At 49.3% G+C, this 25,601-nt stretch overlaps 1 protein-coding gene across 2 annotated transcripts in view; it reads left to right on the forward strand.

Moving 5' to 3' along the window:
- The first annotated feature begins 516 nt into the window (after positions 1-516).
- The window catches only part of rfc4 (replication factor C (activator 1) 4), a 35,485-nt gene continuing 10,400 nt past the window's right edge, over positions 517-25,601 (forward strand). The window contains exons 1-7 of one of the 2 annotated variants that reach the window (XM_061737350.1): positions 517-662; positions 2,136-2,264; positions 9,883-9,961; positions 18,837-18,916; positions 19,030-19,149; positions 21,083-21,226; positions 21,832-21,952. In XM_061737350.1, coding sequence (XP_061593334.1) covers positions 2,152-2,264; positions 9,883-9,961; positions 18,837-18,916; positions 19,030-19,149; positions 21,083-21,226; positions 21,832-21,952 — 657 coding nt within the window. In that variant the 5' untranslated portion in view covers positions 517-662; positions 2,136-2,151. Of the gene's footprint in view, positions 663-2,116; positions 2,265-9,882; positions 9,962-18,836; positions 18,917-19,029; positions 19,150-21,082; positions 21,227-21,831; positions 21,953-25,601 lie in introns of those variants that run through there. The other variant, XM_061737351.1, reaches the window with a different exon arrangement.

Consider the following 25,601-nt stretch of genomic DNA (forward strand, 5'->3'; position numbering starts at 1 on the left):
TTGACAGTATACTAGTTTTGATATGCCTTCTGCTTTTGTCAGTAGGATTCTTCCGAGAATAGAGAGATCTCTCATAAACCAATGGTTGAGAGATTTTTTCATACTATCTATTTTCTCTTCTAAGTTTTGTTTTTCTCTCTTGTTTCTGTCTTTAGACATTGTTAAACCTTGGTATTTTAATTCCGTTTTAACAGGGATGGAGCTTATATTTATCTCAGCACAAGGATGAAGAGGTAGTATTTCAATTTTTTTCACGTTTAAGCACAGACCTGAAGCTTTAGAAAAGATTGATATTATATTTAGGGCTTTTTCAATTATAGATTCATCCTTATAGAAAGATTACATATCCGGTGTATCCTTGGACTGTATTGGGCCAAAAAGGTTCGCCATTTCAGTTTACACGCCACAGCAGTATGTGGCAGCCATGGTGGCAGCAGTGAAATATAACGTTCACGACACCCGGGAGGAGAAGAAGAAGATAAAGAATCTGATTGGAAGTAACAAATGTCAACGGAAGTGACGTTTCCCGCCAGCGCGGGAAGATAGCCCTCGTGACGTCACACGTGCATACACGGGTCGAGTCTTCTGCTTTAAAGATTTACTAGTGAAGCAAATTCATCAAAATCCTGAGTACTAACTTCATCCAACTCCCGGCTCCATTGGTAAGACATTACTACATCCTCGGTTGCTTTACAAGAACAATACATTCAGCTGCGACATTAAAAGTTAACTGTAGGTTAGTACAATAAACTACAATAAACCAGCTCCGGTTTACTGGATAAGCTTTAAAAACTTACTACAGGGACAAACAGGCCTCTTAAAGACAACATCGGGCTTCAGGATTGTTACACACCGTTATTTGTTGTGCATGTAAGCATGTTGGTCATGTTCAGCCAGCTGGTATAGTATAGTATATTTGTTCCCACCCGTCCCGTAAAATACGAATTGTCGTTTATTTTAGAAAAAAATGTTGCGTCCCTTATTGAACTAATACGGGACGTGATTTGTCCCGTATTTTCATTAACGCCCCAAAGACACGTCTGTCACACACATCAACACTAAACTACACACGTCTGTCACACACATCAACACTAAACTACACACGTCTGTCACACACATCAACACTAAACTACACACGTCTGTCACACACACACACACACATCAACACTAAAATACAAGGTCGGAACCTTTGAATAACGTCATTCGTAGTAAATTTAACTAAAAGGGAAACAAATATATTATTTCCCCACTACATTCAAAGTGAGATATTTCAAGACGTTATTTGTTATAATTTTGGTGATTATGTCTCACAGTTTATGAAAACCCCAAATAAAAAATAAATTAGAGAATATTTTACGAAATCAATAAACAATTCCATCATCAAAATTATAAAAAATAAAGGTTTAACATAAACTTGCTTTGCATGTAATAAGATTAGGTAATATATTATTTCACCTTTTTAAGTTGAATTATTGAAATAAGTTAACTTTTACACCATATTCTAGTTGAATTATTGAAATAAATTTAACTTTTACACCATATTCTTCACCTGTATCTATATTCTACATCTTGGCTGATGTGGACATACATAGCATAGGAGGATATTTCAGTTTCTAGTATGGTTGGCTGTCTATACAGTCATGCAACTTTAATGCTATTAAAGCACTTTAAACTTTAAATCAAAGCATTTTGTTTTTTCATATAAAATAAACACATTTTTATGCAGTTTAGAAGTTTTGGGGCTTTTTTTTGGCTCCTGCGCTGCTGAAATCGGGGCATTCCTTATTTCTATTTCTGAAAGGTGGCGACCCTAGGAATAACATACACTTATAAAAATGGAAAGTGTCAAGCAAAACCAAAGGCAGCATTTTTCAGTCTTGAATTGTGAAGTGACAAGCTTCTTAAAAATAACACATCTCAGTTTATTTTGTACATGAGCCTCAGCCTACCAGACTGAAGTGTACAGTGTTGTGGTGATGGACACTCATACACAGGTTACCCTTTTAAGTACTCTGAAAGTATCCGGCCCTGAAGGTAGACCCTCTTCTTCTGATCACTTGTTGTTCGGTGTACAGCTGTTCTCAGGGGCTCTGTTGACAGTGATGCCTCAGTATTTCTGTGCGTGCTCTTCTCAGCATCGCAGGAGGAACCATGCAGGCCTTTCTGAAAGGAGCAACCGCTCCAGTGAGCAGAGCTCCGAGGGACAAGGCAGCAGCAGCCAGCTCCGAAAAAAAAGCCAAGGCTGTTCCCTGGGTGGAAAAATAGTAAGTGTGATTATAAAGGTGTACATGACTACTGCCAGCAGACCCCCAGCCCAAGTTTTAATCACATTGTCTTAGATCAGAAGACACGTTATCTCCTAAAATACTTCAATATTGAATCTAAAAAATGTCCATGCCCTGAAGGTGGTGTGTGATGGAGATCTTGTGTCCCGGATGTTTAGTCTGAATTCCCACTGACGGCTGGAAACTGATGACCTTCGTGTTACCAAACACAACTGACTGTTACACATCAATAATTCACACCAGTCTGCTGCCAAGGAAACCTGTAACCCCCAACCCATCCCTCAGTCAAAAAGACTGTAACATGTATGTTAAGTAATATTGATAAAGCTTGGAAAAAAACGTTTACCTTTGATTAGATATAAACTTTGATCCGATATAATTTTTTTATTATCAATAGCAGTATAATGTATTGATTATCAGAGCTTTTTAGTGTTAACACTTTATGAAATGTTATAGCTTCCAGAGTTTCACTGGATTTTTCTTCCATGGTTTTGTGATGATTATGATGATGATGCGTGGAGTCCTCCTCCGCACAGCTGGAGCATTACAGTCGGGGGACGGGACGGACTATGGACGGGATGTCTTGCCAGTCCCTAAACGGCTTCTTCACAATTTGAATCCTGATGAATATCTGTAAAGTCATGGGGGAACAAAAGTTGATTTATGGGAGAAACAAGACTGCACAATCCTGATGTGACTGGTCCTAGCAACCCAGACCATGAAACTGCCGTTCCAGGTGCGTCCAGCAGGTGCTGGAAGTCGCGTCCTCTAAGTTCTCTGGCCAATGAAACACTTTGAACTACCTTGGAGTTTTGACTTGGGCCCCGTTTACACATAGCCGGGTATTTACAAAAACGGATATTTCCCCCTCTACGTTTTGAAAAATTCCATCGTTTACACGAGATCATTTTCAAAATCTCTTCGTTTACACGGATCCGCATAAATACGCTGTTAACGTCATGCCAGCCAATCAGAATCCTGGAAAAAACATCAACAAATGACACGTGTAACTTCCAGTTTGTGGTCCCGCGTTACACCAACGCAGAGCCTACGGCGTAGGGTACGCGGCGACGCACACCGTAGAGCGCGCATCGCCGCGTACCCTACGCCGTAGGCTCTGCGTCGATTTAACACGGGACCATAATTCAGGCTTTACTTCCAAGACGGAACGAGAGTCTTTCGTTTGGAGTGACAGAGAAGTGGAGTTACTTTTAAGTGTGACTTTAGAATATAAAACAGGTAAAATACAAGAAAATATTGACGGTGGCCAAACTAATTGTAAACACAGGTCACACACATGATGCTGGTGACGTTTCTGTTGCATAATGTGACGTTCTGAAGCCTAAATCTCCGTTTTCCTCTGTTTAGACGCAAACGTGAAAACAGAGTTTTTGAAAATCTCCACTTTGGCCGGAGTTTTCAGAAATGAAAGTTTTTGGTGACTTTGAGCTCCGTTTTCGTGTAAACGAACGGCCAAAACGCATGAAAACGCCTCAGTTTTTGCTCCGTGTAAACGGGGCCTTGCTTTGCTGTCAGTGTAAGGACTGAGCTTTTTCTGCTCTGCTGAACTCAGCCAGGAACCAGTCGGTACATTTGATGAACCCTACAATTAATAATACTTTTTATTTGTAAAGCACTTTTCATAAAATAAACTCAAAGTGCTACAGATACAAAATAAATAAAAAGGAATAAAATCAAGACATAAAAAAACAGAAATAAAAGCACAGAGACAATAAAAACATCTATAAAAGACCAGGGAAAAACTTCTTGAACAGAAAAGTCTTCAGTCCTTTTTTAAAAGTGTCCACAGACTGGGGAGTTCCAGATGTTCAGGGAGGGAGTTCCAGATGTTCAGGGAGGGAGTTCCAGATGTTCAGGGAGGGAGTTCCAGATGTTCAGGGAGGGAGTTCCAGACGTGGAGGTTCAGGGAGGGAGTTCCAGACGTGGAGGTTCAGGGAGGGAGTTCCAGATGTGGGTGTTCAGGGAGGGAATTCCAGATGTGGGTGGTCAGGGAGGGAGTTCCAGATGTGGGTGTTCAGGGAGGGAGTTCCAGATGTGGAGGTTCAGGGAGGGAGTTCCAGATGTGGAGGTTCAGGGAGGGAGTTCCAGATGTGGGAGGTTCAGGGAGGGAGTTCCAGATGTGAATGGTTCGGGGAGGGAGTTCCAGATGTGGAGGTTCGGGGAGGGAGTTCCAGATGTGAATGGTTCAGGGAGGGAGTTCCAGATGTGAATGGTTCAGGGAGGGAGTTCCAGATGTGAATGGTTCAGGGAGGGAGTTCCAGATGTGGGAGGTTCAGGGAGGGAGTTCCAGATGTGGAGGGTTCAGGGAGGGAGTTCCAGATGCGGAGGGTTCAGGGAGGGAGTTCCAGATGTGGAGGTTCAGGGAGGGAGTTCCAGATGTGGGTGTTCAGGGAGGGAGTTCCAGATGTGGAGGTTCAGGGAGGGAGTTCCAGATGCGGAGGGTTCAGGGAGGGAGTTCCAGATGTGGAGGGTTCAGGGAGGGAGTTCCAGATGCGGAGGGTTCAGGGAGGGAGTTCCAGATGTGGAGGTTCAGGGAGGGAGTTCCAGATGTGGGTGTTCAGGGAGGGAGTTCCAGATGTGGAGGTTCAGGGAGGGAGTTCCAGATGCGGAGGGTTCAGGGAGGGAGTTCCAGATGTGGAGGGTTCAGGGAGGGAGTTCCAGATGTGGGTGTTCAGGGAGGGAGTTCCAGATGTGGAGGTTCAGGGAGGGAGTTCCAGATGTGGAGGGTTCAGGGAGGGAGTTCCAGATGCGGAGGGTTCAGGGAGGGAGTTCCAGATGTGGAGGTTCAGGGAGGCAGTTCCAGATGTGGGGGTTCAGGGAGGGAGTTCCAGATGTGGAGGTTCAGGGAGGGAGTTCCAGATGCGGAGGGTTCAGGGAGGGAGTTCCAGATGTGGAGGGTTCAGGGAGGGAGTTCCAGATGCGGGTGTTCAGGGAGGGAGTTCCAGATGTGGAGGTTCAGGGAGGGAGTTCCAGATGCGGAGGGTTCAGGGAGGGAGTTCCAGATGCGGAGGGTTCAGGGAGGGAGTTCCAGATGTGGAGGTTCAGGGAGGCAGTTCCAGATGTGGAGGTTCAGGGAGGGAGTTCCAGATGTGGGTGTTCAGGGAGGGAGTTCCAGATGTGGAGGTTCAGGGAGGGAGTTCCAGATGTGGAGGGTTCAGGGAGGGAGTTCCAGATGCGGAGGGTTCAGGGAGGGAGTTCCAGATGTGGAGGTTCAGGGAGGCAGTTCCAGATGTGGGGGTTCAGGGAGGGAGTTCCAGATGTGGAGGTTCAGGGAGGGAGTTCCAGATGCGGAGGGTTCAGGGAGGGAGTTCCAGATGTGGAGGGTTCAGGGAGGGAGTTCCAGATGCGGAGGGTTCAGGGAGGGAGTTCCAGATGCGGAGGGTTCAGGGAGGGAGTTCCAGATGTGGAGGTTCAGGGAGGCAGTTCCAGATGTGGAGGTTCAGGGAGGGAGTTCCAGATGTGGAGGTTCAGGGAGGGAGTTCCAGATGTGGAGGTTCAGGGAGGGAGTTCCAGATGTGGAGGTTCAGGGAGGAAGTTCCAGATGTGGGTGTTCAGGGAGGGAGTTCCAGATGCGGAGGGTTCAGGGAGGGAGTTCCAGATGTGGAGGGTTCAGGGAGGGAGTTCCAGATGTGGAGGGTTCAGGGAGGGAGTTCCAGATGTGGAGGGTTCAGGGAGGGAGTTCCAGATGCGGAGGTTCAGGGAGGCAGTTCCAGATGTGGGTGTTCAGGGAGGCAGTTCCAGATGTGAATGGTTCAGGGAGGGAGTTCCAGATGTGGAGGTTCAGGGAGGGAGTTCCAGATGTGGGTGTTCAGGGAGGCAGTTCCAGATGTGGGTGTTCAGGGAGGGAGTTCCAGATGTGGGTGTTCAGGGAGGGAGTTCCAGATGTGGGTGTTCAGGGAGGCAGTTCCAGATGTGGGTGTTCAGGGAGGGAGTTCCAGATGTGGGTGTTCAGGGAGGGAGTTCCAGATGTGGAGGGAGTTCCAGACGTGGAGGTTCAGGGAGGGAGTTCCAGATGTGGGTGTTCAGGGAGGGAGTTCCAGATGTGGAGGTTCAGGGAGGGAGTTCCAGATGTGGAGGTTCAGGGAGGGAATTCCAGATGTGGAGGTTCAGGGAGGGAGTTCCAGATGTGGGTGTTCAGGGAGGGAGTTCCAGATGTGGAGGGTTCAGGGAGGGAGTTCCAGATGTGGGTGTTCAGGGAGGCAGTTCCAGATGTGGGTGTTCAGGGAGGGAGTTCCAGATGTGGAGGTTCAGGGAGGGAGTTCCAGATGTGGGTGTTCAGGGAGGGAGTTCCAGATGTGGGTGTTCAGGGAGGGAGTTCCAGATGTGGAGGGAGTTCCAGACGTGGAGGTTCAGGGAGGGAGTTCCAGACGTGGGTGTTCAGGGAGGGAGTTCCAGATGTGGAGGTTCAGGGAGGGAGTTCCAGATGTGGGTGTTCAGGGAGGGAGTTCCAGATGTGGGTGTTCAGGGAGGGAGTTCCAGATGTGGGTGTTCAGGGAGGGAGTTCCAGATGTGGGTGTTCAGGGAGGGAGTTCCAGATGTGGGTGTTCAGGGAGGGAGTTCCAGATGTGGAGGTTCAGGGAGGGAGTTCCAGATGTGGGTGTTCAGGGAGGCAGTTCCAGATGTGGGTGTTCAGGGAGGGAGTTCCAGATGTGGAGGGAGTTCCAGACGTGGAGGTTCAGGGAGGGAGTTCCAGACGTGGGTGTTCAGGGAGGGAGTTCCAGATGTAGAGGTTCAGGGAGGGAGTTCCAGATGTGGGTGTTCAGGGAGGGAGTTCCAGATGTGGGTGTTCAGGGAGGGAGTTCCAGATGTGGAGGTTCAGGGAGGGAGTTCCAGATGTTCAGGGAGGGAGTTCCAGATGTGGGTGTTCAGGGAGGGAGTTCCAGATGTGGAGGTTCAGGGAGGGAGTTCCAAATGTGGGTGTTCAGGGAGGGAGTTCCAGATGTGGGTGTTCAGGGAGGGAGTTCCAGATGTGGGTGTTCAGGGAGGCAGTTCCAGATGTGGATGTTCAGGGAGGCAGTTCCAGATTTGGAGGGAGTTCCAGATGTGGGGGCAGCGGAGCAGAAGGCTCTGTCTCCCATGGAGTCGTGGGGGAGCTGATAAAGGAGGTTACGGGTGGATGAGTGAGGGGTCAGGAGGTCTTGGAGGTATTGAGGGTCATTGCTGTAGATGCAGAGGTGGTGATGAGGTCATTGCTGTAGATGCAGTGGTGGTGATGAGGTCATTGCTGTAGATGGTGGTGATGAGGTCATTGCTGTAGATGGTGGTGATGAGGTCATTGCTGTAGATGCAGAGGTGGTGATGAGGTCATTGCTGTAGATGCAGAGGTGGTGATGAGGTCATTGCTGTAGATGCAGTGGTGGTGATGAGGTCATTGCTGTAGATGGTGGTGATGAGGTCATTGCTGTAGATGGTGGTGATGAGGTCATTGCTGTAGATGCAGAGGTGGTGATGAGGTCATTGCTGTAGATGCAGAGGTGGTGATGAGGTCATTGCTGTAGATGCAGTGGTGGTGATGAGGTCATTGCTGTAGATGGTGGTGATGAGGTCATTGCTGTAGATGGTGGTCATGAGGTCATTGCTGTAGATGGTGGTGATGAGGTCATTGCTGTAGATGCAGAGGTGGTGATGAGGTCATTGCTGTAGATGCAGAGGTGGTGATGAGGTCATTGCTGTAGATGCAGAGGTGGTGATGAGGTCATTGCTGTAGATGCAGAGGTGGTAATGAGGTCATTGCTGGAGATGCAGAGGTGGGTGATAAGGGTGATCTTGAATTGGATTCTTGAGGTTCTGGGAAGCCAGTGTAGGTTCTGGAGAATAGGGGGGATATGGTTGTATTTGCGAGGTTTCATCAGAGTTCGGGCAGCATAGTTCTGAATGAATTGAAGTTTCCGGAGGTGTTCCAGTAGTCCAGTACCGATGAGCAGGCTGTTCCAGTAGTCCAGTTCCTGATGAGCTGGAACAGTACCAATGAGCAGGCTGTTACAGTAGTCCAGTACTGATGAGCAGGCTGTTACAGTAGTCCAGTACTGATGAGCAGGCTGTTACAGTAGTCCAGTACTGATGAGCAGGCTGTTACAGTAGTCGATACCGATGAGCAGGCTGTTACAGTAGTCCAGTACTGATGAGCAGGCTGTTACAGTAGTCCAGTACTGATGAGCAGGCTGTTACAGTAGTCGATACCGATGAGCAGGCTGTTACAGTAGTCCAGTACTGATGAGCAGGCTGTTACAGTAGTCCAGTACTGATGAGCAGGCTGTTACAGTAGTCGATACCGATGAGCAGGCTGTTACAGTAGTCCAGTACTGATGAGCAGGCTGTTACAGTAGTCGATACCGATGAGCAGGCTGTTACAGTAGTCCAGTACTGATGAGCAGGCTGTTACAGTAGTCCAGTACTGATGAGCAGTCTGTTACAGTAGTCGATACCGATGAGCAGGCTGTTACAGTAGTCCAGTACTGATGAGCAGTCTGTTACAGTAGTCGATACCGATGAGCAGGCTGTTACAGTAGTCGATACCGATGAGCAGGCTGTTACAGTAGTCGATACCGATGAGCAGGCTGTTGCAGTAGTCCAGTACCGATGAGCAGGCTGTTGCAGTAGTCCAGTACCGATGAGCAGGCTGTTGCAGTAGTCCAGTACCGATGAGCAGGCTGTTGCAGTAGTCCAGTACCGATGAGTAGGCTGTTACAGTAGTCCAGTACCGATGAGCAGGCTGTTACAGTAGTCGATACCGATGAGCAGGCTGTTACCGTAGACTAGGCTGGAGGAGATTAGGGCGTGGACGAGTTTTTCTGCATCGGGGAAAGTGAGGAAGGGGCGGAGTTTGGATAGGTTCTTTATGTGGAAGAAGCAAGTTTTGTACAGATGTTTGTGGTTTACAAAGGTGAGTTGTGGGTCCAGCTTCACACCGAGGTTGGTAACAGAGGTAGAGAGGGGGATGTCTGGACCGGAGAAGGAGATGGTGGTTATGGGGGATGACTGGACCTGGTGAGGGGGGCCAATTTGTATGACTTTGGTTTTGGAACTGTTCAGTTGAAGGAAGTTGTGACTCATCCACGCCCTAATCTCCACCAGGCAGTTGGAAGGGGCTTGGGTGGGTGATGATGAGAGGACTGGGGCTGTTTTGGACTTGGAAGATCCCAAGCTGATGGACTGTCAGCAAGGTAGGAGGTGAACCAGTCCAGTGTGGAGTGATGGAGACCAACGTCGGTGTGGACGGCTTAGGAGGAGATGGTGGTCAACAGGAGGAGATGGTGGTCAGCAGTATGAAAAGCCGCTGACAGGTGGAGGAGGATGAGCAAGGAGGGGGATCCAGAGTGGCAACAGCTTTAAAATGAAGTGTGTGTGTGTGTGTGTGTGTGTGTGTGTGTGTGTGTGTGTGTGTGTGTGTGTGTGTGTGTGTGTGTGTGTGTGTGTGTGTGTGTGTGTGTGTGTGTGTGTGTGTGTGTGTGTGTGTGTGTGTGTGTGTGTGTGTGTGTGTGTGTGTGTGTGTGTGTGTGTGTGTGTGTGATGTAAATCATGGATCTCAGTGAACGGGGTGTGTCTATCTATTTATCTCTTTGTTTATTTACTCCAGTAGACCAAAATGTATTGATGAGGTGGCCTTCCAGGAGGAGGTTGTAGCGGTTCTGAAGAAATCTTTGGAAGGAGCTGATGTAAGTAATGATCTGTCACGATTATCAGAGCGGCTGGCTGTTAATACATAAACAGTTACAACACAAACAAAAAAAGATGACACCTTTCTCCTGCACTGAACATGTTGGTCACATGTCTGATTGAACTGTGGCAACAATATGAGTGAGTAGGACTTTCAATATTTATGACGTAGCAGTGATCAGATCATGGATTTCATTTTTTATTTCAATTTCACTATGCCACTTTGTTGATTACTTACCCCAAAAAGTAATGTTACTGTTAAAAGTAACTAGTTACTTTTTTTGTAAAGAAAGAAAATTGTTTAAAAGGAACCCTGCATATTAAGACATGTAGGTCTTAAAAGATAAATGTTGGTATCAATTATAACAATGTGATATAAAAAACCTTTTTGATGTCTTCGTTTTTATAAAATTTGAAAATATAATTTAACATGTAGGTCGCCATTGTTGTAGTGATTCTGGGTAGTGACGTTAGACGGTGGCACCTGCTAGCCCCCGTCCACTGTTCTGACACCCAGAAACGGATGAAAACACAGCTAAACAGGTGACGGCGCACCAGAAACACAGATCAAAACACAGCCAAACATTAAGGTGACGGCGCACCTACAAAAAAGTAAAAAAAAAAAAAAAAAAAAGTGCCGCACCATAAAGCATGAACTATAAAAACACCATAAAACTCAGATAGACTAACCGACCACACGTTTAAACTAGCAGATAGCCGATGCTACAATAAAAACCCCAGCCAGATCTACCGTCATTAAATTAAATAAAGATGTTCTTGCCTATTTGAAGCGAAGTCTGCGCCTCCCGTTTCGTCAAAGTCCCGGGCCAGTCCCCTTAGCCTCTGGTCTGTCATCACCCAGCACCGAGGCCAGTTTTAGGGGGGAGAGGGGGGGGCTATGCCCACTCAAACGTGCATATTGCCCACCGGCGTCTCCATCCCGGCGGCGGCAGCGAGAGCGGAGAGCGGGTGGCGGAGCGCTGCGGGCTGTAGAGCCCAGGCTACGCCGTCTACGCCGTAGGCTACGCCGTCTACGCAGGAGCCTAATGCACTGGTAAGATGCGCACGACTTTGATCATTTTTGCAGATCTCCCGTGCATCACAGAACCTTGATCCAGTTTGCCTGAACCGAGGCGTCTTACGGGCTCCCTCGTCAGCCTCCACGGCCGGGAGATGCTGCTCATCTATGTTTTAGATACCTGTCCCAGTTAAACTAACGGGGCTCATCTTCCCAGAGCCACCGCTCTACGTCATCGCCCCCAGAATGCATTACGCAGGTAAAACATGGCGCCTCCCACAGGTCAAAATATGTGATAAACATTGTAGATTTTTAAAGCAATTAGATTATTTTATGTGTTTCTAACAACATATTTTAGTATAAGAGAACAATTGTGGCTAATTAGGGACTACATGTCTTAATATGCAGGGTTCCTTTTAAAATGCTACTATGAAATACATTTTTGATTAGAAAAATAATATCCGTCCCTACCTTGGGGGACATCGTAGGTCTAACAGCCGTTTCAGTGGGCTTTTCTTAATCTCAACGGCTTCCAGCTTCGAGTCGGAGCAGTCTGCAGAACCGCTGTGGCAGTCCAAGCAATAAGTGCTCAGAGTTTCAGCCAAAACTTAATGTCTTTGCTTTGAAAATCTGAGGAGGTTACTGCCGGTGCCCTCGTTGACGCAACCCTGCACATGACCCCGCGCTCTCGTCAGGTTCTTCCTTCAGAACTGACAGTGAAGACGGTCACAGCGTTTTTGTTAAATATTTTTCATGTTTATTATTATGCCCTCATCTTGACTCTTTAAATAAACTTAAATGAAACATTTAACAACATTTCTCTTCAGGCTCAGGGTCGGGGGCGGGGCTAGGGTCACGGTTGGGGCTAGGGGCGGGGCAAGGGTCACGGTTGGGGCTAGGAGCGGGGCTAGGTAACAGTTGGGTCTAGGGTCACGGTTGGGGCGGGGCTAGGGTCACGGTTGGGGCTAGGGGCGGGGCTAGGGTCACGGTTGGGGCTAAGGGCGGGGCTAGGGTCACGGTTGGGGCTAGGGTCACGGTTAGGGGTGGGCAAAAATATTGATACAGCAATATATCGCGATACATAGTCTCCCGATACAATATCGATATTCAATGTATGTATCGCGATATATTGCCGTATCAATATTTTTGCCCACCCCTAGCTGCACTTTATTTTGTGATTTCAGTGTGGGTGAGACACTGCATTTTATTTTTGTCATTTTAAGTCGGTGGCAAGTAGCTGCACTTTATTTTGTGCTTTCAGTGTGGGTGAGACACTGCATTTTATTTTTGTCATTTTAAGTCAGGGGCAAGTAGCTGTACTGTATTTTTGTGATTTCAATTTCAGTGTGGGTGAGACACTGCATTTTATTTTGAGTATTTTGTATCTAAGAATAATGCACACACTGCACTTTTCATTGTGTTTCAGTGTGTTTTTTCTTGCAAATATGTTGCATAATTAAAATGGAAAGTTTGAATTACATTGTTTTGACTCTCATTGTTCATCATCTGATGTACATATATACAACTTGGATTTTAAGATGTGTAATGCATTTTTAAATTTTTCGGTGAACTATGTAGACTATGTAACTATGCATAATCGGGATATCGCAATTTGTATCGTATCGTGGCTCAAGTATCGTATCGTGAGGTCCTCCCCAATACGGTTGGTGCTAGGGGCGGGGCTAGGGGCGGGGCTAGGGTCACGGTTGGGGCTAGGTCACGGTTGGGGCTAGGGGCGGGGCTAGGTCACGGTTGGGGCTAGGGGCGGGGCTAGGTCACAGTTGGGGCTAGGGTCATGGTTGGGTCTAGGTCACAGTTGGGGCTAGGGTCACGGTTGGGGCAAGGGTCACGGTTGGGGCGGGGCTAGGGTCACGGTTGGGGCTAGGAGCGGGGCTAGGGTCACGGTTGGGGCTAGGGTCACGGTTGGGTCTAGGGTCACGGTTGGGTCTAGGGTCACGGTTGGGTCTAGGGGCAGGGCTAGGGGCTAGTGTCACGGTTGGGGCTAGGGTCACGGTTGGGGTTAGGGGCGGGGCTAGGGTCACGGTTGGGGCTAGGGGCGGGGCTAGGGTCACGGTTGGGGCTAGGGGCGGGGCTAGAGTCACGGTTGGGGCTACGGTCACGGTTGGGGCTAGGGTCACGGTTGGGGCTAGGGTCACGGTTGGGGCTAGGGTCACGGTTGGGGGTAGGGTCATGGTTGGGGCTAGGGGCGGGGCTAGGGTCACGGTTGGGGCTAGGGGCGGGGCTAGGGTCACAGTTGGGGCTAGGGTCACGGTTGGGGCTAGGGTCACGGTTGGGGCTAGGGGCGGGGCTAGGGTCACGGTTGGGGCTAGGGTCACGGTTGGGGCTAGGGGCGGGGCTAGGGTCACGGTTGGGGCTAGGGTCACGGTTGGGGCTAGGGGCGGGGCTAGGGTCACGGTTGGGGCTAGGGTCACGGTTGGGGCTAGGTCACGGTTGGGGCTAAGTCACGGTTGGGGCTAGGGTCACGGTTGGGGCTAGGGGCAGGGCTAGGGTCATGGTTGGGGCTAGGGTCACGGTTGGGTCTAGGGGCGGGGCTAGGGTCACGGTTGGGGCTAGGGTCACGGTTGGGGCTAGGGTCATGGTTGGGGTCACGGTTGGAGCTAGGGTCACGGTTGGGGCTAGGGGCGGGGCTAGGGTCACGGTTGGGGCTAGGGGCGGGGCTAGGGTCACGGTTGGGGCTAGGGTCATGGTTGGGGCTAGGGGCGGGGTTAGGGTCACGGTTGGGGCTAGGGTCACGGTTGGGGCTAGGGTCACGGTTGGGGCTAGGGTCATGGTTGGGGCTAGGGGCGGGGCTAGGGTCATGGTTGGGGCTAGGGTCACGGTTGGGGCTAGGGTCATGGTTGGGGCTAGGGGCGGGGCTAGGGTCACGGTTGGGGCTAGGGTCACGGTTGGGGCTAGGGTCACGGTTGGGGCTAGGGTCATGGTTGGGGCTAGGGGCGGGGCTAGGGTCATGGTTGGGGCTAGGGTCACGGTTGGGGCTAGGGTCACGGTTGGGGCTAGGGGCGGGGCTAGGGTCACGGTTGGGGCTAGGGGCGGGGCTAGGGTCACGGTTGGGGCTAGGGTCACGGTTGGGGCTAGGGTCACGGTTGAGGGTCACGGTTGGGGCTAGGGTCGGGGCTAGGGGCGGGGCTAGGGTCACGGTTGGGGCTAGGGGCGGGGCTAGGGTCACGGTTGGGGCTAGGGTCACGGTTGGGGCTAGGGTCACGGTTGGGGCTAGGGTCACGGTTGGGGCTAGGGTCACGGTTGGGGCTAGGGTCACGGTTGGGGCTAGGGTCGGGGCTAGGGGCGGGGCTAGGGTCACGGTTGGGGCTAGGGGCGGGGCTAGGGTCACGGTTGGGTCTAGGGGCGGGGCTAGGGTCACGGTTGGGGCTAGGGTCATGGTTGGGGTCACGGTTGGAGCTAGGGTCACGGTTGGGGCTAGGGGCGGGGCTAGGGTCACGGTTGGGGCTAGGGGCGGGGCTAGGGTCACGGTTGGGGCTAGGGTCACGGTTGGGGCTAGGGTCACGGTTGGGGCTAGGGTCATGGTTGGGGCTAGGGGCGGGGCTAGGGTCATGGTTGGGGCTAGGGTCACGGTTGGGGCTAGGGTCATGGTTGGGGCTAGGGGCGGGGCTAGGGTCACGGTTGGGGCTAGGGTCACGGTTGGGGCTAGGGTCACGGTTGGGGCTAGGGTCACGGTTGGGGCTAGGGTCATGGTTGGGGCTAGGGGCGGGGCTAGGGTCACGGTCGGGGCTAGGGGCGGGGCTAGGGTCACGGTTGGGGCTAGGGTCATGGTTGGGGCTAGGGTCACGGTTGGGGCTAGGGTCATGGTTGGGGCTAGGGGCGGGGCTAGGGTCACGGTCGGGGCTAGGGGCGGGGCTAGGGTCACGGTTGGGGCTAGGGTCACGGTTGGGGCTAGGGTCACGGTTGGGGCTAGGGTCACGGTTGGGGCTAGGGTCGGGGCTAGGGGCGGAGCTAGGGTCACGGTTGGGGCTAGGGTCACGGTTGGGGCTAGGGTCACGGTTGGGGCTAGGTCACGGTTGAGGCTAGGGGCGAGGCTAGGGTCGAGGCTAGGGTCACGGTTGGGGCTAGGGTCACGGTTGGGGCTAGGGTCACGTTTGGGGCTAGGGGCGGGGCCAGGTCACGGTTGGGGGGCGGGGCCAGGTCACGGTTGGGGCTAGGGTCACGGTTGGGGCTAGGGTCACGGTTGGGGCTAGGGGCGGGGCCAGGTCACGGTTGGGGCTAGGGGCGGGGCCAGGTCACGGTTGGGGCTAGGTCACGGTTGGGGCTAGGGTCACGGTTGGGGCTAGGGGCGGGGCCAGGTCACGGTTGGGGCTAGGTCACGGTTGGGGGGCGGGGCCAGGTCACGGTTGGGGCTAGGGTCACGGTTGGGGCTAGGGGCGGGGCCAGGTCACGGTTGGGGCTAGGTCACGGTTGGGGCTAGGGTCACGGTTGGGGCTAGGGTCACGGTTGGGGCTAGGGTCACGGTTGGGGCTAGGGGCGGGGCCAGGTCACGGTTGGGGCTAGGGTCACGGTTGGGGCTAGGGTCACGGTTGGGGCTAGGTCACGGTTGGGGCTAGGTCACGGTTGGGGCTAGGTCACGGTTGGGGCTAGGGGCGGGGCAAGGTCACGGTTGGGGCTAGGTCACGGTTGGGGCTAGGGTCACGGTTGGGGCTAGGTCACGGTTGGGGCTAGGGTCACGGTTGGGGCTAGGTCACGGTTGGGGCTAGGGGCGGGGCAAGGTCACGGTTGGGGCTAGGTCACGGTTGGGGCTAGGGGCGGGGCCAGGTCACGGTTGGGGCTAGGGTCACGGTTGGGGCTAGGGTCACGGTTGGGGCTAGGTCACGGTTGGGGCTAGGGTCACGGTTGGGGCTAGGTCACGGTTGGGGCTAGGGGCGGGGCAAGGTCACGGTTGGGGCTAGGTCACGGTTGGGGCTAGGGTCACGGTTGGGGCTAGGAGCGGGGCTAGCAGGGTTTCTCCTGGCTCTAATTGAGGCGGAGGTGGCTGTATCCTGATCATGCACAAACGCGTGCGGGTAAACCGTACCTTCAATTGGCTCAAGAAAACACTTTATACAAGCAACATATTTTGTATATTGGAAGTTTTAATATGATTTAAAATATGACAATTATCATGTTAAAGCGTTATTTTATTAACATAAAAATATAAATTCAAATATACAAATATAAAAACTCAATCTTACCAAAAATAAAAAACTGCCAATGGAACAAGAGAACATTTTCACTGAATTAAGTGAAAATTATCTAGAATAAGTTACTTTTTACTTTTTCTTTTTCTTACTTTTTCCATGGATGGTCCTGGTCTGGTCTGGTCCATGGATGGTCCTGGTCTGGTCCATGGATGGTCCTGGTCCTGGGTCTGGTCCTGGTCTGGTCTGGTCCGGTCCATGGATGGTCCTGGTCTGGTCCTGGTCTGGTCTGGTCCATGGATGGTCCTGGTCCTGGTCTGGTCTGGTCCATGGATGGTCCTGGTCCTGGTCTGGTCTGGTCCATGGATGGTCCTGGTCTGGTCCGGTCCATGGATGGTTCTGGTCTGGTCCTGGTCCTGGTCTGGTCCATGGATGGTCCTGGTCTGGTCTGGTCCATGGATGGTCCTGGTCCATGGATGGTCCTGGTCTGGTCCATGGATGGTCCTGGTCTGGTCCTGGTCTGGTCTGGTCCATGGATGGTCCTGGTCCTGGTCCTGGTCTGGTCCGGTCCATGGATGGTTCTGGTCTGGTCCTGGTCTGGTCTGGTCCATGGATGGTCCTGGTCTGGTCCATGGATGGTCCTGGTCTGGTCCATGGATGGTCCTGGTCTGGTCCTGGTCTGGTCTGGTCCATGGATGGTCCTGGTCCTGGTCCTGGTCTGGTCCGGTCCATGGATGGTTCTGGTCTGGTCCTGGTCTGGTCTGGTCCATGGATGGTCCTGGTCTGGTCCATGGATGGTCCTGGTCTGGTCCATGGATGGTCCTGGTCTGGTCCATGGATGGTCCTGGTCCATGGATGGTCCTGGTCTGGTCCTGGTCCTGGTCTGGTCCATGGATGGTCCTGGTCCTGGTCTGGTCCTGGTCCATGGATGGTCCTGGTCCTGGTCCTGGTCTGGTCCATGGATGGTCCTGGTCTGGTCTGGTCCTGGTCCATGGATGGTCCTGGTCCTGGTCTGGTCTGGTCCATGGATGGTTCTGGTCTGGTCTGGTCTGGTCCTGGTCCATGGATGGTCCTGGTCTGGTCCATGGATGGTCCTGGTCCTGGTCTGGTCCTGGTCCATGGATGGTCCTGGTCTGGTCTGGTCCTGGTCCATGGATGGTCCTGGTCTGGTCCTGGTCCTGGTCCTGGTCCTGGTCTGGTCTGGTCCTGGTCCTGGTCTGGTCTGGTCCTGGTCCATGGATGGTCCTGGTCTGGTCCTGGTCCTGGTCCTGGTCCTGGTCTGGTCTGGTCCTGGTCCTGGTCTGGTCTGGTCCTGGTCCATGGATGGTCCTGGTCTGGTCCTGGTCCTGGTCCTGGTCCTGGTCTGGTCTGGTCCTGGTCCTGGTCTGGTCTGGTCCTGGTCCATGGATGGTCCTGGTCTGGTCCTGGTCCTGGTCCTGGTCCTGGTCCTGGTCTGGTCCATCATGGTCTCCTTACAACAGACATCAGTGTCTCTCATTCAGTCTGCTGTGCAGACGTGTCTTCACCTTAAACAAAACAATTCATGCATTGAGTATTTTTGTATTTATTTTGATACAGACATAAATAGTGATAGTTTTTCAATCATATATTACAAAAAAAAGTAATGTTTAAATCACGTTGGCTTCGCGTTGATATGCTCCTAATGACTTGGAAGCTAACGTTCCCCTCTCCTCTCCTCGCCAGCTCGTCCTGTCCTGCACTCTGACCCTCTATCACCTTTCATGCATATTTATGCTCTACTTTCAGCCCTGACCAAATAGCTGAATCTGGCCAGTAACATGATTTATTACTTTTTAACAGCTTGTAATGTTAATTGTCTGCACTGTTTCACCTGCACTCACCTGCACATTCCTCCTGGCCAGGAAACGTTTTAAAGTAGTGGCTGATTCTGCAACGCTAAAACCATTAAGGGGTCGGACCTCATAAGTTTTTACTTCCTCCTACTCCCTTTCGGGCATGAAGGTTTACTTCTTTTTGATTTTGTTTAATGACTGTTTATTTGTATTCTTTTTTTTTCCTGATGTTTTGTGTAAATAGTTTTTTGTTTTTATAATCATTTTATGCTTGAAATAAAGATTTCAATTCAATTAACGTCACACTGATACCGAGGAAACCTTTTTTTAATAAACAACACATGCTTGGATGCAAAAGAAACTATATTTACCTGTTTGAACAGCCAGGGAAAACCAGGACGCCGATTTTTAATACAACTACTGCCGTAAAACGCAGAAATAATAATTTAGAAATAATAATATAGAAATAATAATAATTCTCGAGATTTCGTCTTCTTCACTGTCGTTGATACAGCGCCTCCACAGTGGTGCAATGCTGCAACTGCAGTTAAGATAACATCCATCCAGTCCAACGCCTGCCAGAAAATAACTATTTTCATGATGTCAGAGTTTTGAGAGCTAGGGGCGGCAGGAAAAACCCTGGGCTAGGGTCAGTATTAATACAGTACTATTGAGCTGGACTGAACGGATAATGGCAAGGAATGCAATTAGTATCGTGTCGTGATCAGAACTACTTCTTTGTTTTTCTTTCTGCCATCGGGACTTTTATGAAAAACTCATCATTTACATGTTTTTGCATGTTTAGATTTTATCAGGTCAGGAGCTGCAGAAACGAGGTGTTGTTTTCTCTGTTTTTCTTTTCTTCATGTGTCAGTTTGACCTGATGTTGTGATTACAGCTTCCCAACCTGCTCTTCTACGGTCCTCCTGGAACAGGAAAGACGTCCACCATCTTAGCTGCTGCCAAAGAACTTTATGGGTGAGCTGCTTTTTTTCCCCCCAAATTAAAACAAAGCATTGAATGCAACTCTTTGCAGCGCTGGAAATGAGTGGGATTTGAAGTTTTCCTGAAGTTCCTGTGGTCTTGTTTAGTCCTCAGCTGTACAGACAGAGGGTGTTGGAGCTGAATGCTTCCGATGAAAGAGGCATCCAGGTCATCCGGGAGAAAGTCAAGAACTTTGCTCAGCTCACGGTGTCCGGGACTCGTCCTGAGTAAGTACACGCTCACTGCAGAACACAAGTGCATGTGAATAAAGGTTTGGTTGATTTTTCACCTGCAGGAACCTCCCTGACTCAAATATCCTGTCTGGAATCCTGGGAAAACATTTAAATGAACCCAAAAGAAACGCTATTCACCCCCCTCAGGAAAAGATGTCATTGTACTGAAGAGAAGAATAAACGTTTTCAGCAGACGGTTGGAAAGCTTGAAATGCCATGCAGAGAGAGACACGGCTGAGCTGATGAGCTCACATGCAGACGGGGATTCTGTCAGTGGACTACAGTGGCCACAGTTACATGATGGTTTAATTCGGAATTAATTATTCCGAATTACATAATTCAGAATTAAACTATTTTCCTTTGAGTTTACATGAAATAGTAATTCTGAATTGAGGTTTACATGGAAAACACGTTTGATGGCTGACTCCCGCCAGGGAGTGGAACCAGGAACCTTCTTGCTGCGAGGCAACAGTGCTAACAACTAAGCCACCGTCCTGTCCAAATTGATAGAATATCTATTAATTTCCGTGTAAACTGTGAAGGATATGGCTCTCCCTGGAGAGGAAAGCTGCCCATCACAGGGAAGAAACGTCCAGTGAAACGAGGCTGTGAAGGGTGGCTAACATAAACACTGTTAATGAAACGAGGCCCGTGAAGGGTGGCTAACATAAACACTGTGAACAGTGATGATGACATGAAGACGTGACAGGAAGGAGAGAGGGGGCCTGAATGTTTGCGTGAGTGGAGGTTATGGAGTGACATCTCAACAGGTGGAAGATGTAGATTCAGCCGTATAGGTGATAAAAGAAGCACTTCTGGCCACATATGTGACTATGGCTGTCTGTAAGAGTGGAGGGTGAAAGCGTTGTGGTTAAGTGCTGCTTCACAAGTCTCTCAGCTCCTGCAGACTCCAACTGGCCTCTAAGTTTCCAGCTTCAACCCCCATCTATGTTGCATCCTCTAAAGCGTCAGCGGTAATCTCAGCATGCAAGAACTTAATCTACAGGGTCACTCATTATTCCTGACTGTCACATTATCTTTGCCACAGACAATGTTATAAAATTATTTTTCTACTTCAGCTCTGCTGTTCCTGTTATGAGTCGGAGTTACGTGGGTTAGCAAACGTACTTGATTGTTTGGACACCATCAAAAACTGACGTGCCAACAACTATCTGGAACTGAACTCTTCAAAAACTGAGACAGTGATCTTCACCCCAGATTAAAAAATTTAGCTTATTTAAGCACACGTGGGATCCCTGAGCTCTTCAGTTCAGTCCAGCATTAGAAACCTGGGGAGTGGTCCGGCTCGTCTCTGTCCTCGGAGAGACATTCAAGAGAACTGACCAGCTTTAACCCATTTAACATTCTTTCATCTCTCCTAGACCTGAGTATCTAACTCTCTTTCTACCTGTTTTAACCAGCGCTCCTTAAAGCGTCTGCACATGTGCAGAACGCAGCAGCCGTACTGAGCTAGTGCTGGTGGATGGAATCATGTTCCCCCAACATACTCCTCTCTGCTCGGCTGACGGTCAAACCACACCAAGCCCCAAACTCCCTGTGTGCTCTTTTACGCCCTTATTCCTCAGCTCTTTCACCTCGGTCCTCGGAGCAGAACCTTTTATCAGTATTTTAAAACTACAGGAGATCCCGCTCCGCCTTCTGTTCTGGTTCCGGCCGATGGTGTTGACTCTTTTAACATACATTTTTATTTAAATGAGCTTTTAGTTGACTTGTCCAACTTGTCTTTCATTTTAATTGTTGTTGTGTACACGTGTCTTTTAATGTTGTCATTTTTACATCCATCTGAGCCTCTGTGCTTTAACTAGTCTCATTTAAGTTTACTCTGCATCTTATTGTAAAGCACTTTGATTTTATCTGAAATGGCTCCACACGTGCAGATTGATAGTAATCTGCTTGTCCTCGTCAGCGGGAAGCCGTGTCCTCCGTTTAAGATCATCATCCTGGACGAAGCCGACTCCATGACGGGGCCGGCCCAGGCTGCTCTCAGACGCACCATGGAGAAGGAGTCTCGTACCACCCGCTTCTGTCTCATCTGCAACTACATCAGCAGGTCAGTCCCAACTACATCAGCAGGTCAGTCCCAACTACATCAGCAGGTCAGCCCCAACTACATCAGCAGGTCAGCCCCAACTACATCAGCAGGTCAGTCCCAACTACATCAGCAGGTCAGCCCCAACTACATCAGCAGGTCAGCCCCAACTACATCAGCAGGTCAGCCCCAACTACATCAGCAGGTCAGCCCCAACTACATCAGCAGGTCGAACTACATCAGCAGGTCAGTCCCAACTACATCAGCAGGTCGAACTACATCAGCAGGTCAGCCCATACTACATTAGCAGGTCAGCCCCAACTACAAACTACATTAGCAGGTCAGCCCCAACTACAAACTACATTAGCAGGTCAGCCCCAACTACAAACTACATTAGCAGGTCAGCCCCAACTACAAACTACATTAGCAGGTCAGCCCCAACTACAAACTACATTAGCAGGTCAGCCCCAACTACAAACTACATCAGCAGGTCAGCCCCAACTACATCAGCAGGTCAAACAACATCAGCAGGTCAGCCCACGGCCCGGACACACTTCACCCTGCGCTGCTGACCGACCCCACCCTGACGTGTGTCTGTCTCCACCCTGACGTGTGTCTGTCTCCAGGATCATCGAGCCTCTCACATCCAGATGTTCCAAGTTTCGTTTCAAACCTTTGGCCAACCAGATCCAGGAAGAGCGTCTCCTGGAGATCTGTGAGAAAGAGAAGCTCCAGTACACGGAGGAGGTAGAGTAGAGACCATGATGAGAATGTGTTACTGTAGTTCTCCTGAGGTAGAGTAGAGACCATGATGAGTAATGTGTTACTGTAGTTCTCCTGAGGTAGAGTAGAGACCATGATGAGTAATGTGTTACTGTAGTTCTCCTGAGGTAGAGTAGAGACCATGATGAGTAGTGAATGTGTTACTGTAGTTCTCCTGAGGTAGAGTAGAGACCATGATGAGTAATGTGTTACTGTAGTTCTCCTGAGGTAGAGTAGAGACCATGATGAGTAATGTGTTACTGTAGTTCTCCTGAGGTAGAGTAGAGACCATGATGAGTAATGTGTTACTGTAGTTCTCCTGAGGTAGAGTAGAGACCATGATGAGTAGTGAATGTGTTACTGTAGTTCTCCTGAGGTAGAGTAGAGACCATGATGAGTAGTGAATGTGTTACTGTAGTTCTCCTGAGGTAGAGTAGAGACCATGATGAGTAATGTGTTACTGTAGTTCTCCTGAGGTAGAGTAGAGACCATGATGAGTAATGTGTTACTGTAGTTCTCCTGAGGTAGAGTAGAGACCATGATGAGTAGTGAATGTGTTACTGTAGTTCTCCTGAGGTAGAGTAGAGACCATGATGAGTAGTGAATGTGTTACTGTAGTTCTCCTGAGGTAGAGTAGAGACCATGATGAGTAATGTGTTACTGTAGTTCTCCTGAGGTAGAGTAGAGACCATGATGAGTAATGTGTTACTGTAGTTCTCCTGAGGTAGAGTAGAGACCATGATGAGTAGTGTGTTACTGTAGTTCTCCTGAGGTAGAGTAGAGACCATGATGAGTAATGTGCAGGGGTGATAGCGCTCCGGCGTCACGCCGGATTTCCGGCATACCGAGGTGTTTGCGAGAAAAAAATAAAATAAAATCAGGTTTACCGTTTATTTTTCTTATGATATGAATTTTTCATATACCGTAATACTGGTGAGTAGCGCACACAACGTTGGGAGCGCGGCGCGGCGGAACGTAGCGCCGCTGGACACTGTTTGTGAGGGGACTGTTTAGCCAGTGAGCAGAGCCGGCAGGGAAATGGGAAAAGTCAACAGTGCCGCGTGTCCGCGTGTAACCTAAATCTACCATGGCCTCAGCGCCAAGTGAGGCTTTATAAATATATGGGCTTTATAAATTTATTAAATATATGAGCGCGGAGTCGGCGAGGAGCCGGGCGCACAGTGAGTCGCGCTGTGAAGCCTGATTTATGGTTCCGCGTTAAATCGACGCAGAGCTTTCGCCGTAGGGTACGCCGTAGTTTGCGTAACCTACGGCGTAGGGCCTGCGTTGGTGTAACGCGGAACCATAAATCAGCCTTAAACCACACCTGCAGCCCATCAGTTCATGAGGATGAGAGGTTAAAACAGCGCGAGTTGTTCATTGCTGGTTCGTTTTGTTAACTCTGAGAGCTTTATTGGTTTGTTTGTTAGCTTGCTGGTGTTTTTCTCTCTGGGAGTTATTTATGAAGAAGTTCTGAGTTCCGTGTGAGCAGTGTTCGAGTTGAGGGGGGATGAGGGGTGATGTGATGGTGAAAACGGTCCAAATCATCCCCCCTGAAATAAAAACGGTCCAAATCATCCCCCCCCGAAATAAAAACGGTCCAAATCATCCCCCCTGTAAAACTGCCATCCCCCCTTTCCATCCCTTATGTCATTCCATCAATGAATGTGGTTTTACTGCTAATTCAACATTTAGAGTCATCACCAGAAAAATAACACCAGAAAAATAACTTGTTTGACAATTTTCACCTGTTTCAAGTAAATTTTCACTTGAAATAAGTAGGAAAATCTGCCAGTGGGACAAGATTTATCTTCTTATTACAAGCAAAACAATCTTGTTCCACTGGCAGATTTTTCTACTTATTTCAAGTGAAAATCTACTTGAAACAGACTGATTTATTGCTTGTGTAGTTGAAAAATACATGAGAACAGGACCTTGAAAAAAAATATACTCACATATTAAATCTTAATATTGAGGAAAAAAATCGCAATTAGATTATTTTCAAAAATCGTTCAGCCCTACATTAGAATCATAAGTGTTGCCACCTCATTGTAAACAGCATCATTTTGTGAGGCCAAGCAAACCTGTATTTATACTAGTGTTGACATTAATGTTTTTCTACAATCTTTCCTCCTCATGACAGTAAAATAGGCCATTCAATTTAATGAACTATTTATCAAAATGTTGTCCCAGGGAATCACACCCCTGGCCTATGTTGTTCAGTTGTCTCATTCTGTTTTCTATGGGCTGCATGTGGTGAGCTTGAACAACAGGATCATGGGTCAATTTACACTAGACTTACACTTTAAGAGGACAAAAAATGACAATTGTGTTGATCGGGGCATATATCTTGGCTTAGGGGCTCGCTTACCTCCCAGGAAAAAAAAGTTCAGGCTCAGGATTTTTTTTTACTATCACCCCTGAATGTGTTACTGTAGTTCTCCTGAGGTAGAGTAGAGACCCTGATGAGTAATGTGTTACTGTAGTTCTCCTGAGGTAGAGTAGAGACCATGATGAGTAGTGAATGTGTTACTGTAGTTCTCCTGAGGTAGAGTAGAGACCCTGATGAGTAATGTGTTACTGTAGTTCTCCTGAGGTAGAGTAGAGACCATGATGAGTAGTGAATGTGTTACTGTAGTTCTCCTGAGGTAGAGTAGAGACCATGATGAGTAGTGTGTTACTGTAGTTCTCCTGAGGTAGAGTAGAGACCATGATGAGAATGTGTTACTGTAGTTCTCCTGAGGTAGAGTAGAGACCCTGATGAGTAATGTGTTACTGTAGTTCTCCTGAGGTAGAGTAGAGACCATGATGAGTAGTGTGTTACTGTAGTTCTCCTGAGGTAGAGTAGAGACCATGATGAGTAGTGAATGTGTTACTGTAGTTCTCCTGAGGTAGAGTAGAGACCATGATGAGTAGTGTGTTACTGTAGTTCTCCTGAGGTAGAGTAGAGACCATGATGAGAATGTGTTACTGTAGTTCTCCTGAGGTAGAGTAGAGACCCTGATGAGTAATGTGTTACTGTAGTTCTCCTGAGGTAGAGTAGAGACCATGATGAGTAGTGTGTTACTGTAGTTCTCCTGAGGTAGAGTAGAGACCATGATGAGTAGTGAATGTGTTACTGTAGTTCTCCTGAGGTAGAGTAGAGACCCTGATGAGTAATGTGTTACTGTAGTTCTCCTGAGGTAGAGTAGAGACCATGATGAGTAGTGTGTTACTGTAGTTCTCCTGAGGTAGAGTAGAGACCATGATGAGTAGTGTGTTACTGTAGTTCTCCTGAGGTAGAGTAGAGACCATGATGAGTAATGTGTTACTGTAGTTCTCCTGAGGTAGAGTAGAGACCATGATGAGTAATGTGTTACTGTAGTTCTCCTGAGGTAGAGTAGAGACCATGATGAGTAATGTGTTACTGTAGTTCTCCTGAGGTAGAGTAGAGACCATGATGAGTAGTGAATGTGTTACTGTAGTTCTCCTGAGGTAGAGTAGAGACCATGATGAGTAATGTGTTACTGTAGTTCTCCTGAGGTAGAGTAGAGACCATGATGAGAGTGTGTTACTGTAGTTCTCCTGAGGTAGAGTAGAGACCATGATGAGTAATGTGTTACTGTAGTTCTCCTGAGGTAGAGTAGAGACCATG

Source organism: Cololabis saira, chromosome 13 (assembly GCF_033807715.1).
Source record: "Cololabis saira isolate AMF1-May2022 chromosome 13, fColSai1.1, whole genome shotgun sequence".
Lineage (NCBI taxonomy): Eukaryota > Metazoa > Chordata > Actinopteri > Beloniformes > Belonidae > Cololabis > Cololabis saira.